General features: G+C 36.9%; 1 protein-coding gene across 1 annotated transcript in view; it reads left to right on the top strand.

Moving 5' to 3' along the window:
* ERP44 (endoplasmic reticulum protein 44) overlaps positions 1-13,347 on the top strand; it is a 48,302-nt gene that overhangs the window by 23,002 nt on the left and 11,953 nt on the right. The window contains exons 5-7 of the mRNA XM_005517337.3: positions 8,628-8,812; positions 9,214-9,329; positions 13,217-13,274. Of these exons, the coding sequence (XP_005517394.1) occupies positions 8,628-8,812; positions 9,214-9,329; positions 13,217-13,274 (359 nt within the window). The remainder of the gene's footprint in view (positions 1-8,627; positions 8,813-9,213; positions 9,330-13,216; positions 13,275-13,347) is intronic.

Below are 13,347 nucleotides of genomic sequence, written 5' to 3'. Positions count from 1 at the left end.
TTTGTCAGGGCAATTTCCAATGTTTCTTTCTCATTGAATCCATCAACATCCTTTTTTTTTATCAGTTCAGCCTATCTCATTTAATGAGGCAAAAAAGGCTGTGATTATAAATTGAATTGGCTCAATTGAGGTGTCAGAGAAGCACTAGTGCAACAAATGATGCAAGTCTTCACAACCAAGAAGAGGAAGGGGTAACCTACCACTGTTATCATGAAGAATATGTTCTGATCAGATCTTCCTTCCACCTTGAAGTCAGGGTGGGGCTGTAAGTTTCCTTTCACGCAGCCAGGCAAGGATCAGAGCTTTGCTCTGCTGTTGTTACACATGCCAGCAAACAGTTGCCTATTTGGGTTTTCCCCGTGCCCAGACATACGTGAAAATGATATGCAAAATCTTATTTTATGCTGGTACTAATCCCTTAAGTTCTTTTTAAATCCCTTAATAAGTAAAATGTGAGGAGTATCTGCTGCACATTGAAAGGCAAATGGATAGTATTAGGATTTTTATTACACTATTGGATCAGCTGTGTTGTTTCATGCTTCTTGGAGAACAGCATTTCTAGGAATAATTTCTTTACAGTGGCTTGTGATTCCCAAAGAGTATTAACAGTAGAAATTCAGTTTTATCAATACTGATTATACTATTTGGGCTTTACAAAGCTGTTTATTTGTAAGAGCAAGCATCACTGGAAATTGGCTCATCTTATCAAGATAACAACAACAGAACTTCATAGAAAGGTCTCACTAAGGACCATAGTAAAATCAGCCTGTGTTGTTCTGTTTTATTGTTAAGATTTAAATTAGCTGCTGAAATCCTTACTTTCATTCTACTTCAGTAGCTTGAATAACTTAGAGAGTCTGGGCTGCTGGATGCCTGGTGTTTAGCTGTGAGATGCTCTTGTCTTAGCAGTTACAGTTAAGAAAACATTTTTTTGCTCCCCACCAAGTGTTTGAAACACTTTAAAAGTTTGTTGCTTAATCCTCTCATGTGCTCTTTGAATTAAGGTAATTGGCACTTGTTACAGAGAGTTAAGAGGAGGAGATGCTACAAAAGGGATTGTCATCCTTCTCCTGGGAGTACTTGTAGTGGGCTAAGTAGTAGGAGGCAGCCAGGGGTTGCAGTTTTTTCTTTTTATTTCTGGAATACCATTAGTTCTCTGTATTTACTATTTCTGTCCTTAATTTAAGTAGAGGTGCATGACTGCTATTGCAGAAGATGTAAAATGTGAGAATTAAAAATAAAATCCTTTAATGACAGGCAATTGCCTTTTTGAATTGAAATAACAAAGTTGTGTATGTCATTCCTAGTTTCTAGTATTTGTTTGCTGGGTTTTAAACGACAGTGCATTTCATGGCACACAGTTACTGGGCATGTACTAAAGTTTTAGGTATTTTAACATGTGCAATACCAGCTTTTTAGTAAGAAAGTGGATATTACTATATTATAAAGGCTGGGCCTGCTGTAGTATTTTGCTGAATGCTAGTGTCAAGACTGTTGGTGGTTTGGGTTTTTTTTCTCAAGCTTTATATTTTTGTATGTGTTTACATATTTTAGCAACATTAGAGGTTTTATGTCAATATTTTGGTGGTTTGTTATGCCTGTAGATTTCATACCTCTAGTAATTTGCTATTAGAATGGTGTTCTAGAGATGGTGAATTATTTGCATTACAAATGATCTGATTCTTTTTGAGGCCAAGACTCTGTAGGGAATCCAAATAGCTGATTTCTGGCCACTCAAAAACAGCTTTCAGAATGGTCATTCAGGCATAGATACTTTCTATTTAATGCACTATTATTGAAGCACACTGCAGGGCCCAACAGCTCACACCAGCTTCTGAGGGTAAAGCAAATTAAAGAGAATTATTGATGTACTGCCAAATGTTTGATGCCTAATTACAAAACCATCACTCTGTCTGCTCTTATAGCCAATATAAAGATGTTTTTATGGAAAGTGATAGTATCTTATGTGATAAAATACAAAATACAGATATTAACACTATATTAAGCCTCTGTATGTCTTATATTTTACACTAGTTTATAATATTATGGGAGATAATTATACCTGAAATGTATAGGCAAAGTCACCAGCCTGTGTTTAAGCTGGTGTGTTTACTACAGGTAAATCTGAAGGAGGTATTTGAAGCAGGTCTCTTAGCTTTTTCAAGACCACATCCTTTTATAACTTAAAAATATCTGAGTTCGGTTACATTATGTCTTGTTAAAATCTTTGATGGTTTTGGTATTTTTCACCTATCTTAAATATTAGATGCCTCTCATCTGAGTATAATACCTAGTAAAAGTGATCTTCCATATAAAATCACAGAAGATTTTACTGCATAGAAATTATTAGGAAGGTTTTATTTCATGGTTTGGGTTTTTTTGTTTGTTTGGGGTTTTTTGGGTGTTTTTTTTCTTGTTTGTGTTTCAGGGTTTTTTAATCATTTGTGCTAAGCAGTAGTGTTGGAAACTCACTTGGTACAATAGATTTCCTATGCTTCTCTGTGAGTGAATATTACAATATGGAACTCATTTCTCTTGGGGAGAGTTTATATTTTGGACAGTTTCTCTAAATCCAACATTACGAGCTGTGGTACAGAATTATTGTAATTGAAGTATATATATTGGGGGTTTGATTCTACTGCACCATGATTTCCTTTGGTTTCTGAGTTAAATAAAAAACAGTAGCTATTTTGAATAGATCTTTGTGCCTCCAAACATAAATCAATTTCTCACTGAGGGTATGTAAGGAGATACTTTGCTGAACAGACTGTTTAGGGAACTGTTATTCTTCCATTCAAAATGTGTCTGGAAAATGTTATTTTCCGTCAGTTTTGTGAGCTGCTGCTCTCTCTGTGTCTGTTTGTTTCTGCAATGTGTGCTCACGTTGCTAATGTTAGTCTGCAGAGATGAGATTGTGTTGCTACTGTGCCTTTGGTAAGCAAAATAACTCAGTGATAACAAATTTGGAAGTTCATAAAGGAACTCAAAATGAGACTCTAAACAAGCATGAAGATTTCATTGCATTCTTGTCACTTTGCTTGGGAAAAAAAATCAGTCTGAGAGAGTTACCATTGGATAAAACAAAAAGTGTAAGTGAATTGGAGAGGTTGTTGATGGCACTGCTCAGGAGAGACATTTTATTAGTCTGTCAGAGAAGGTTATGGGATGCCTACTGATGAGGCCCTGCTTAGAGCAAGCATGGCTGTTGTGCATGCTCCTTTGCAGCAGAAGGTGGTTTAAAATTGCTGTTACCTGAGTTTGTTACAGAATATTGATTGCTTTCCCTCTACCTGTTTCGGTCCGTCATACAGATCAGCAGTATCACAATCATTGGAGTAGGATGCCTAGTTTAGATGGTTTCCCAAGTTTCTCTCTAATTCTGCTTCTTCTGAGTATTCCTTCAGGGCTTATGATTTCTTGCAAGTGTCACAAGAGAAGTAGTTTAACCGGGTAGAATTTATGGTGTATTATGAAAGTGAAAAGTACCTATCAAAGTCAGATTTACTTTGTCATCTGTAGTGCACCCTGGTGAGTAGCCTGAGGGATTTCAAAAGATGTTGACTGATCTCAAGTGAGCAAGCAGAATACTCATGTGGTCATTCCAGCTTCAAATATACAGCTGAAAGAATTTGTTATTTTTGAGATGGAAGATATTGCAGAAGGGTAAGGAAGACTCAAGATGATTTGACACACAAAGATTAGTGTTAGATCTAGAAAATTCAAGCTCTCTCTATATGTAGCTGTGCAACTCCTACAACCATCATGTAACACCAAAGTTAGGAAATGCAGTATCTTGGGTTTGTGCTAGCTCTTCCTCAGACAACATGAAGATACCACCCCCCTCTAGAAAAAGGGGCACTGAGTATTTTCAGAAATTATTTTTACAGGGTTTGAGTTTTGAAACTTTGATTTTCTTTCAGATAACTTTTCAGGCTGTTATAAAGTCCTCTGTTGGGCATGTGAATTCTTCAGGTGGTACCTTGTATGATGAGGTAGGCATTTAGGATAATTATCAGTATTGTTGAAATCCTACTGGACATATTTTTTGAGAACCAGTCCTGTAGACTAAAAATCTAAATATTTGTTTAGTCATAGTGTGAATTTTGAAATTCACACTATGAATTACGCACTGAAAAATAAGAACAGTGTACTGAGTTAATAGTAACCTATGTAAATATTGCTGGTCCTTCACTGGGAAGGACCTTCTTAGCCACATTGTGGGTGAGAGCCTACTTCAATATAGTGGGTCTTGGTTCAGTTTTCAACACATTATTCATTGTACATTTAATTACAACTTGGTGGCAATGGAATTGAGATTCTTGGTGGCACTGAACTTTGGATAGTGTATTGTGGTGTTAACCTAGAATGGTGGAGTCTGAAGCATTCTGGGAAACGAGTCATTGGCTGTATGCTTGCTTGAAGCTGTAACTTGGGTAATATGTGTACACACTGTGAGAAAAGCCTGATGCACCCCAAAAAATAGACTTTAGCATTCCTTTGAATAGAGGAGCACATGATGCTCTGATAATGGAGAAATGGCCGGTAGTACAAGAGATTTGATAAAGATATGTATCACAAATGATAGCTTACAAAGCCTGCTTTCTTAGAGGATCTTGCTCAGAAGGTGATGTAGGAGACTGTCTTAGAAAAGATGAGTGTAAATGTCAGGTTTCACATAAAAGTTTGCTTCAAAACAAGAGCTTCTGTGTCTTTCCTGTTGTAAGACAGAGCTTTGCTCAGGAGAAGTATCAATCAATGCAGTGCCTCTCTGAAGAGAACAGGGCTACTAAGATATTCTTAAGATATTCCTGTTGGAGTTGGCAGAATGAATAGTGGAAAGAAGTCCTGGCAGTTTGGAAATGGTTGGATTTCAACAGGTAAATGTGCAAAATGGAGAGGAGAGAATCATCTGAATCCAACAGTCATTTGTGTTTTCAAGTTTCTGATGTGTAGAAGAAAAGATGATCAAGTCTTTTGGTAGATTTCTGTCATAACTAATGTGAGACTATCCTGGTAGCAAAAACACTAGATTTGTGATTTAATGATTAATTCAGCAAAATACAAACACAAGGTTTATTCCTTTTAGGTACCTTCATATCTGAAAAAAATAAAAAGTCATAAAGTTGTAGTTGGGAGACTTTTTTTTTTAGGTACGTTGCCCTCATCTGTTTCAAATACCTCTTTTCATCAGAAAACGGCCAGTGGGAATGTCAGGAAATATTTTTAAATTTAATTTAGGATTTACTATAACTAATGCAATCTGTGAATGAGCTCAAACAATATTCCATGTATTTGCATTGTGTATTTCCAATTTTAAAAGGAATATAATTTTGTAGTTGCACTGCTTATGCTAACTCTACCTGTATCAAATGCCAGGGCTTAATGAAGCATTTAAGGTTTACTCTGTTTGACTTTTGAATTGATTCAAACAATTTTTCATGTACTTGCATTTTAGGTTTTGTAAAAAGATGGTTTTCAAATACTTACTTGTGTAGGAGTGTCATTTCTCTGTGTTAGTTCAAATACCAGCATTCATGGAATCTCAATGTAATTTGTAAAGATCCTGCAAGTACTGACTTAGGAAATAATGTTTGAATTCAGCTTTGACAGTGGGCATTTATTACCATTAATTTTTTTACACAACTTCAGCCCTTGATGAAGATTCACATCCTTGGGTAGTGCAATCTCCATCTTGAAGAACCTGCATGACCCTCTGAATGCCCATTCTTCAACCCTTGCCTCCTCGTATAGCTGTGGAAATAATGTGAGGGAAAAGTCCAGAGTGTGGGCTTTGGTGTTCTCTTGCCATGCAGTTCTGTAACAGGAGGAGCTGTTAATCTCAGTGTGTTTTTGTGAAACCTTGACACATTGTTCCATGTCCCTTATCAGACCCTGGTCAAGGTAGGATCAACTCACGTACTGTCAGACAAAAGGTCCTTCTATCAGCAGGGAGAAGGGCAGCAAATGCCTGCCTTGCAGATGTTGTTTGTCTTCTACCAGGCAAATATAAAGTGATTCCTCCCCTGCTGTACTTGCCACCTTCTTGCAAGCAGCTCTTAGGTTCTTTTACTAAAACATGGTAGAGTTTGAGGAAAGAAAACATTATTAATCTAATGTTCATTAATGTTAAATATATTGGCATCCTCCCTGAAGAAATTTGTATTAATTTGAAATAAAAGTACTCTTCACTGAGGACATAAAATGTTTTATCTTAATTTGAACTGCAATTAGTGCATTAAGAAACGCACTTCTGGGATATTTAGGAAACAAGTCAAGCCCTCTTAGTCAAAATTGATAGGCTGAATTCTGTGCCATTTTATAGTGATGCAAAGCTTTTTAGGAGCTGGGCTAAGGTGGTGAAACTTGGAAGTTTGCTTGGGAGATGTTAGAGAACATTTTCGTGGAGTAGACCTGGTTCTTACTATTTGCTATGCACATTTTGTTTTCAGTTCTCAGACTCATCTAAGCTTTGCAACTGGTACAGAGACTGTTTTCAGTAACTAAAGCCGCAAGTAGGATTGGTATTGTTCTAGCAGCAGTTGAAATTGCTGATGGTTTCACTGAGAGTTCTCCAGGCAGCATGGAATTCAGGCTTCTGCATTATCTTGAAAAATGAGTAAGTGTAAGATGGAAAGCAAATCTGCTTTCTGGTAAATATATAACTGAAAAGGGGACGTTTTTGTCAGAGTGGATTTGTTCTCACATCATTCAGTACTATGCCACATGTGCTCATGGACCCCATTTGGTTGCCTTCCTACTGTGAGCTAATCCTGGTCACCTGAAGGGTACCCTGTGAGTTGTAAGGAGTCCAGGAAAACTAAGGACATGTGTACAGGCCACACTTACAATGCCTTCCTCTCTCTGTTGACTGAATGAAACTTCTGTCTCCAAACGATAACTCAGTCTGCTGAATCTGACAGACCACCTCTGTCTTTCCTTGAGAGAGAAAAGAATGGGAATTGCGGTGGGTGTGGTTGTCTGCAATGAGTCTCTTCAAATGGTTAAATACTTTGGGGAAGGTGGGCATATTTGTGGGGCATTGAGTTGAGTTTAGGTCCAGAGGTATAGGTAAATCACATCCCACTCTGTAAAAGGAGATAAAACCGTTTTCACAGGATCTGTGAGATTTTATTTTTTTCTAGATTTATTTCCAGGGGAGGAGTGAACAGGAGGGAATAATAAAGCAAAGCAAAAGCCAAAGCAAAAGTGCTTGTGGAAATCTATCTGACATTATATACTTTGTTTCTATTACTTGTTTTTATTCTTCCTTTCCTAAGAACCCAAATTGTATCTGGCTGCCTCATTTCTTCAGTTCCTCCTCATAAAATTGTGAAGTTCTTTGCTGAACTTCAGCCACATCTGAAAGGGGGAGGAGCATTCAAAGCTATTAAATAATTTAAAACTTTGATTAAAGCAGTTGCTGAATATTAGAGATGCACAAACCTGATTTCTACACCATAGCAAAGGTTGTTGTAAAAACTCAAGGCAGCTGGAACCTGCTCAGTGTGCCATGAATCACTTGCCGGTTATGTGTAAGCTTCCCCATCAATGCATGGCTGGGAACCAGCTGCAATTCCTATTGCAATTTGCTGTGTCCCTGTGATTTAGCAAGGTGGAAGAGGGACAAAAGGGCATGTTAAGAACTCTGGTGGGGTGCAGTAAAAAACCACATTAGTGCCTTAGTAGTGGTTGAAGTTAAGGGGCACAGGATGCACATGTGTGGGGAAACTGGACTGTATTGCTTCTGCTTAACTTTCTTCTTTGCTGCTCTTCTAATTTTCCTGTAAAGCCTCTTCCTGGGTTTATTCTTCTACATTTGTAAGTCTTGTGAATAAATAAATAGCTGACCTGTTACATAAAGATAAAAAGAGCTAGTGCTCTTCTCCTAGATAATACCAATACATGTTACTTTGTTGTGTGAAGCTCTGTGTGGTCCAAGTCTAGAAGAAAACTGGACTGCATGTACAGATGTGAATGAAGACCTGTCTTTAAGGGAGTGATGAGACTAGTTGAGCAGAGAGTTTGCCTTAGTTTAGAAACCCGGAATTAAGGTTTTGTTCAAAACCTGAACATCTCAGAACTGTAACAACAGTCTTCTGGCCTTCACAGCCTTCAAAAATACTTTGCACAGGGTTTACATTCTCAAACATTTTAGACATGACAGTTATATTTCCAGCATTGCAACTGAGATGAAAATGACAAGTTTAAAGAATAATAAGAGGTGATTTATTTTATTAACACTTTCTCAAGTAGAATTATTTACTGAGATTGGCAAGCTTTGGAGATTCTTGCTATGCTCTTTTTTGACTTCCTAGTTGTTTGTAGGAAGTGTGCTAAATGAGTGTACATGACCAAGTTGAGTCTTTGCTTAGTGCAGATGTTGGTAATTTTTTCTTTATGAAGATGAGTACATGGGATGAATATAGGTGTGAAGGGTTTTGGTAGTTTTGTTTGTTTGTTTTGTTTTTTGGAGTTTTTTTGTTTTGCCTGAGTTGTTTAAAGATGTAGAGTTGCTGGTTCAGAAATTCCACGTACATATATATATATGTGCTTAACAAGCCATGTTCTGTAAATGTTATGTCTGTATTTGTATGGCTTTGCTTTCATTTTTTAAAATTTCTTTTTAGCTGATATAGCTCAGAGGTACAGGATAAGCAAATATCCAACTCTGAAACTCTTCCGGAATGGCATGATGATGAAGAGGGAATATAGGGGCCAGAGATCTGTGACAGCAATAGCAGATTACATCAGGCAGCAAAAAAGTAACCCTATTCGGGAGGTCCAGGATTTGGAAGAAATCAGTTCTCTTGATGTAAGTGTTTCAATTTTATTCCTTCTCTGGATTTTTTTTTTTTTTCAATGTTGAACTGTGGAATGTTCAGCAACTTGTGGGTTTTTTTAAACTGAGTGGCAAACTGGATCATTTGCAGCATTACAAATTAGTCCAGTGTAGTCATTTTGAGCGGCATTCACTCCACTACTTAGTTATTTATCTTGCTTTTAAAAATTTGAAAAGAATCATGTTATATGTAATATTCCTCACCAAAAAAATGCTTACAAAGATTCTTCTGAATATTGAAAAGGGAAAAAAGAAATAATTTCTGCATTTACTGGCTGTTGAATGAATGGCATCTCTGTATTTAATATCTGTGGGAAGTAATGACAGTTTTTGATAATTTGATGCAAGTTATAATTTAACCTTTGTTTTTACAGCGCAGCAGAAGAAATATTATCGGGTACTTTGAGCAAAAGGACTCTGATAATTACAGAACCTTTGAAAGAGTAGCGAATATTTTGCATGATGATTGTGTGTTCCTCTCTGCCTTTGGGTAAGTTTTGAAATGTCTTGATTTTGTGACTTTATTATTATGAGGTCTATATAATTTAATTAGATAGACTTCTTTATTATCTTCAGCATGGCATAACTGAAGAGACTAAACATTAATAGATAAATACACTGAGGGGATAGAAGTAGAAAACTCTTCCTATCCTAAATGTTTGCTGTGAAATTAAACTTTCATTTTTTGCTTCCTTTTTCTTATTTTTTTACCATTCTTTGTCAGTATAGTTTGAATGTACTTGAGGAGGTTTGGGTGGGGGAATGGTAAACATTTGTGTCCCAAAAACTTGTGTTATTAGAAGGAGAGGGTTTTTTGTTGTTTGTTTTGGGTTTTTTTGTTTGGTTGGTTTTGGTTTGGTTTTTTTGTGGTTTTTTTGTTTTGTTTGTTTGTTTTGGGTTTTTTTTTTTCTTTTTCTCTAAGGAATGCAGGCAGTTGCTTACTTATTTCCTCTTGGTGTTAGGGGAACAGACTTTGTTCCAAAATACCTAATTTCTGTGCCTGGGTCTTTTTCATGAAAGTTTTATGTCACTGCACAGTGTAATAGCTTAGAAAGAAAATTGCATTGGTGAGCTACACAGTGTAAGTCTAGAAGAAAAACCTACAGGAATTCAGATTTCTCCTTGTACAGATTTACAGTGATATTTCAAAATATCCAGTGGAACAAGAACAGATTGGGAGTAATTCACTTTTTAAGTATCAAAATAAAAATCAAGATTCATTCTGCAGTTTAATGTGCCAGCACTGCCCAATTTGAAGTGATTGGTCATTAATGTGATTATAGTGGTTTCCAGTCTACCCACAGCTGCAAAATCAGGAATTTTCATGGGTTATCCTAGATTTTATGCTGCACAGAGTTGCCTCAGGGTTTTTTTTAATTGGGTGTACTGGAGATTAGCAGAGAAACTGAGAGGATGTGTCAAGGTAGAAAATGTTTCATCTGTTTGAACAAAACCTGTTGTCAGTCACTGATGCCTCTTCCAATATGTCTCTAAAAATAGTTTGGGGGTAGGGGAAAGTGTTTGCAAAATGCAGGAGTGCACGTGGCTTTCTGTTCCTTTGGTCCCCAGTTAGGTAATGCTATGACTATATGCTATGTGTAAGCAGCCCTGGCCATGACTGTGGTCTCTCAGTCTGTCAGTCTTATCCCCGGTGACTGCCAGTATCTCAAGTGTTTTCTGATGGGTGCATCCATCCTTGTTCTCAGCACAGCCAGTCTGAGTTGCTTTTAGAATTTAAAATTATTTTTTTGGCCCTCATTCAACTTCTCAATCTTTTCAGAAATAACTTTAAAAAATTATTAGTAAATAGCACTACTTTTGACATTCACTCTCCTGTTTTTTTGATTCTCTTCATCTTTGGTTTGCTGTTTGTCAATTGCATATAATGAGAAATAGTTTCCCACCACTCAGTGTTAGCACATGGTTGTTGGACACTGTTCTTGAAGCAGGTACTATAGGGGTTTTATTTTTGTTTTTTTCAGATATAAGCAATATGCAGACATAGTGGAATGGATCAGAGTTTGATTATTCGTAACGTGCCTGTGTAAATACAGATTGCACAGCAGGTTTATCGTTATTCTTATCTCCAGACACCTATTCCCTTTCTAGCCTGGAGCTGTTAGTGTTTTAAAGTGCAGCCTTCCCAACAGCAACCTTGGGAGCTAAATGTTTTCATCTCTCAGTAGCTGAGGCTCTTCAGCTTCCTAAAAAATTGTATGTGAAAAGACTTCCAAGGGAGATGTTGACTACAGATCAGTGTTTTTTATTCAGATTATATATATATAGCAAAATTCTTCATGGGGAGCTGGCATTGATCAGTTGAACTCTTCTGACTGAGCATCCTAACAGCCCCTGGAAAGGACTTTTGGTTTTGCTATGGACAGGGTTCAATGGCTGCATGTTTTGGGGATGTTACATGAGTGATTATGTTCAAATTTCTCTTAAGCTAAAATAAAACAATCAATTTGACAGGGGAAAAATAGTTGCTTGACTAGCTTCTGTAAAGGCAGAACTGTCCCATTATGCCAAAATTATTCTGGCTTTAGGTAGCTGTAATAGCTTATTTAAAAACTCCATTAATAGTACTTAGTTGAGGATGATTTTGATGGTTAAAACTGTTCTTAAATCAATTGGTCTTTAAAGTTCTGTTAAGATCTGAAGTGACCACAGAACAAGATTATTGAAAGAAGACTTTTAAGCAGTAGGAGATAGATGAGGAATGTGATGAAGAGATTGTTAGAGGTGGATTTTAGAACTAGAGAGGAATGAATCCATAATGTTTGTAAACATGGAAGAGAATGTTGAATGGGAAAAAAAAAGACAAAAATACTTTTATCTTAAAAGGCTATGATGAATTGTAAGTAATTCTTGGAAGAAAGTGATAAATCTAGGAACTGTTTTAATTTTACATTAGCAAGTAAATACGGCAGGTGAGGGGGGGGTTTGTGTGCTTTCCAGAGATTCACCTTGTACATTAGTGTTTCAAAAAAAGACTAAATGCCAACTGAACGGTTTCCATTTTAGTAGTTGTTTTAAAAAGGTGTATCTTCAGGCATTTGGGATTTTCACATCATGTCCCCACTTTATCTGAGTTATCTGAAAGAAAAAAATCAGTCATAGCTGCAGCTATTGGAGTGGAAGAACACAGAAGAGGACATTTTGGGTTCTACCGCAGGGTTACCCTAGAGCATATATTTCATTATAAATTATCATCAGTTTAGCAAGCAGTGATTGGGCAGGTGGCTTCTATGGCTTCACTTTCTTATACCATGAAGGCTTATTTGGAATGCAAGTGGTTTACCTCAGTAATGATTGTCACTAGGAAGCCTCATTTTGGGGAGAGTCATGTTGGGAATACAAAAAAGCATTTTAAAATACGCATCTCTAAACTGATGAAAATACTGGTGGTATGTTACTGGTGTAAGTAACATAATTCTGCAAGGCACCTTTTGTAGGTGATAAGAAAAAGATAATTAGATCAAAAGAAAACAATAAAACATAGGTACTTTGAGTAAAGCCTTATGACGACTGTATTTTTCTTTACACTCTAAATGGTTCAGACTACTGGATGATGTAGCTCATCTTGCAATGAGGTGAATTCAGATAATTTGACTTCTCTTTCTTTTCTGTCTACTCCATTGGATGCACAGCTGTTCCAACTTGCTTGAATAAGATATGATAATTTTGGGGTACAAACTAGCAGCTTTCAGGGCACTCTGCTGTGATTTGGGGTAAAATATTCTAAAGGCAAGAGAGGAACTTACCAAGGTGAGGTAGTAAGCTGAATACCAAGGAGGAACTGAATGTCTTAGAGTACACACATGCTATATCATCAGTGGGCAGAAACTGCATGCTGTGTCTTCTCTCTAGATGTGTTCTGAGGGTAAAATGGACAGTGGGGCTCAGTTGCCATCCATTTTCTCATTGCTCGTGCCTGTAGAGCACCTCAAAGCCCTTCTCTGTCAGGGTAGAGGAGATGTAAATTCTTAGTGTAAACAGTGGAACAGGAAGAGTAAATGCAAACAAGAATCCACCTTTCTCCTTTCTTCTTCAAGACTATTTTTTTTTTAATTCTCTGATGGGCTATACCTAAAACTGTCCTGGCATTTATCACTTGTCACTTTGATGCCTTTAGTCCAGACTTCTGATCTTAGGAATGCATCTTGCTGGCTCTTTTAATGCCATCTTATCCAGGCAGGCCAAGTTTCTATGGAGTCACTTTACAGTTTACTTTAAAAATGAAGGATTTTAATTCTCAAATTGTGAAAGGGTAAAATAATAAGTAAGGAAAAGATAGCAAATTGAAATATGAATTTTGGTATCTCAGTTATTTTATTTGTCTGTACCAAGACATGCTTACTGGTTGGTTTGTTGTAGGGCTATTTCAAAAGCAGAGAGATTTAGCGGAGACAATGTAATCTACAAGCCACCAGGGGTAAGTGTAACTATGTATTTTGTTTTGATTGTTGTGATTATATGTGAATACAAACAAATGGAGACTGTATTCA

This window comes from Pseudopodoces humilis, chromosome 1, assembly GCF_049639895.1.
Source record: "Pseudopodoces humilis isolate 2021_Gansu_Grassland_sample_001 chromosome 1, ASM4963989v1, whole genome shotgun sequence".
Classification (NCBI taxonomy): domain Eukaryota; kingdom Metazoa; phylum Chordata; class Aves; order Passeriformes; family Paridae; genus Pseudopodoces; species Pseudopodoces humilis.
Note: the sequence above shows the minus strand (reverse complement) of the source record. Positions and strands in the feature narration are given on the sequence as shown.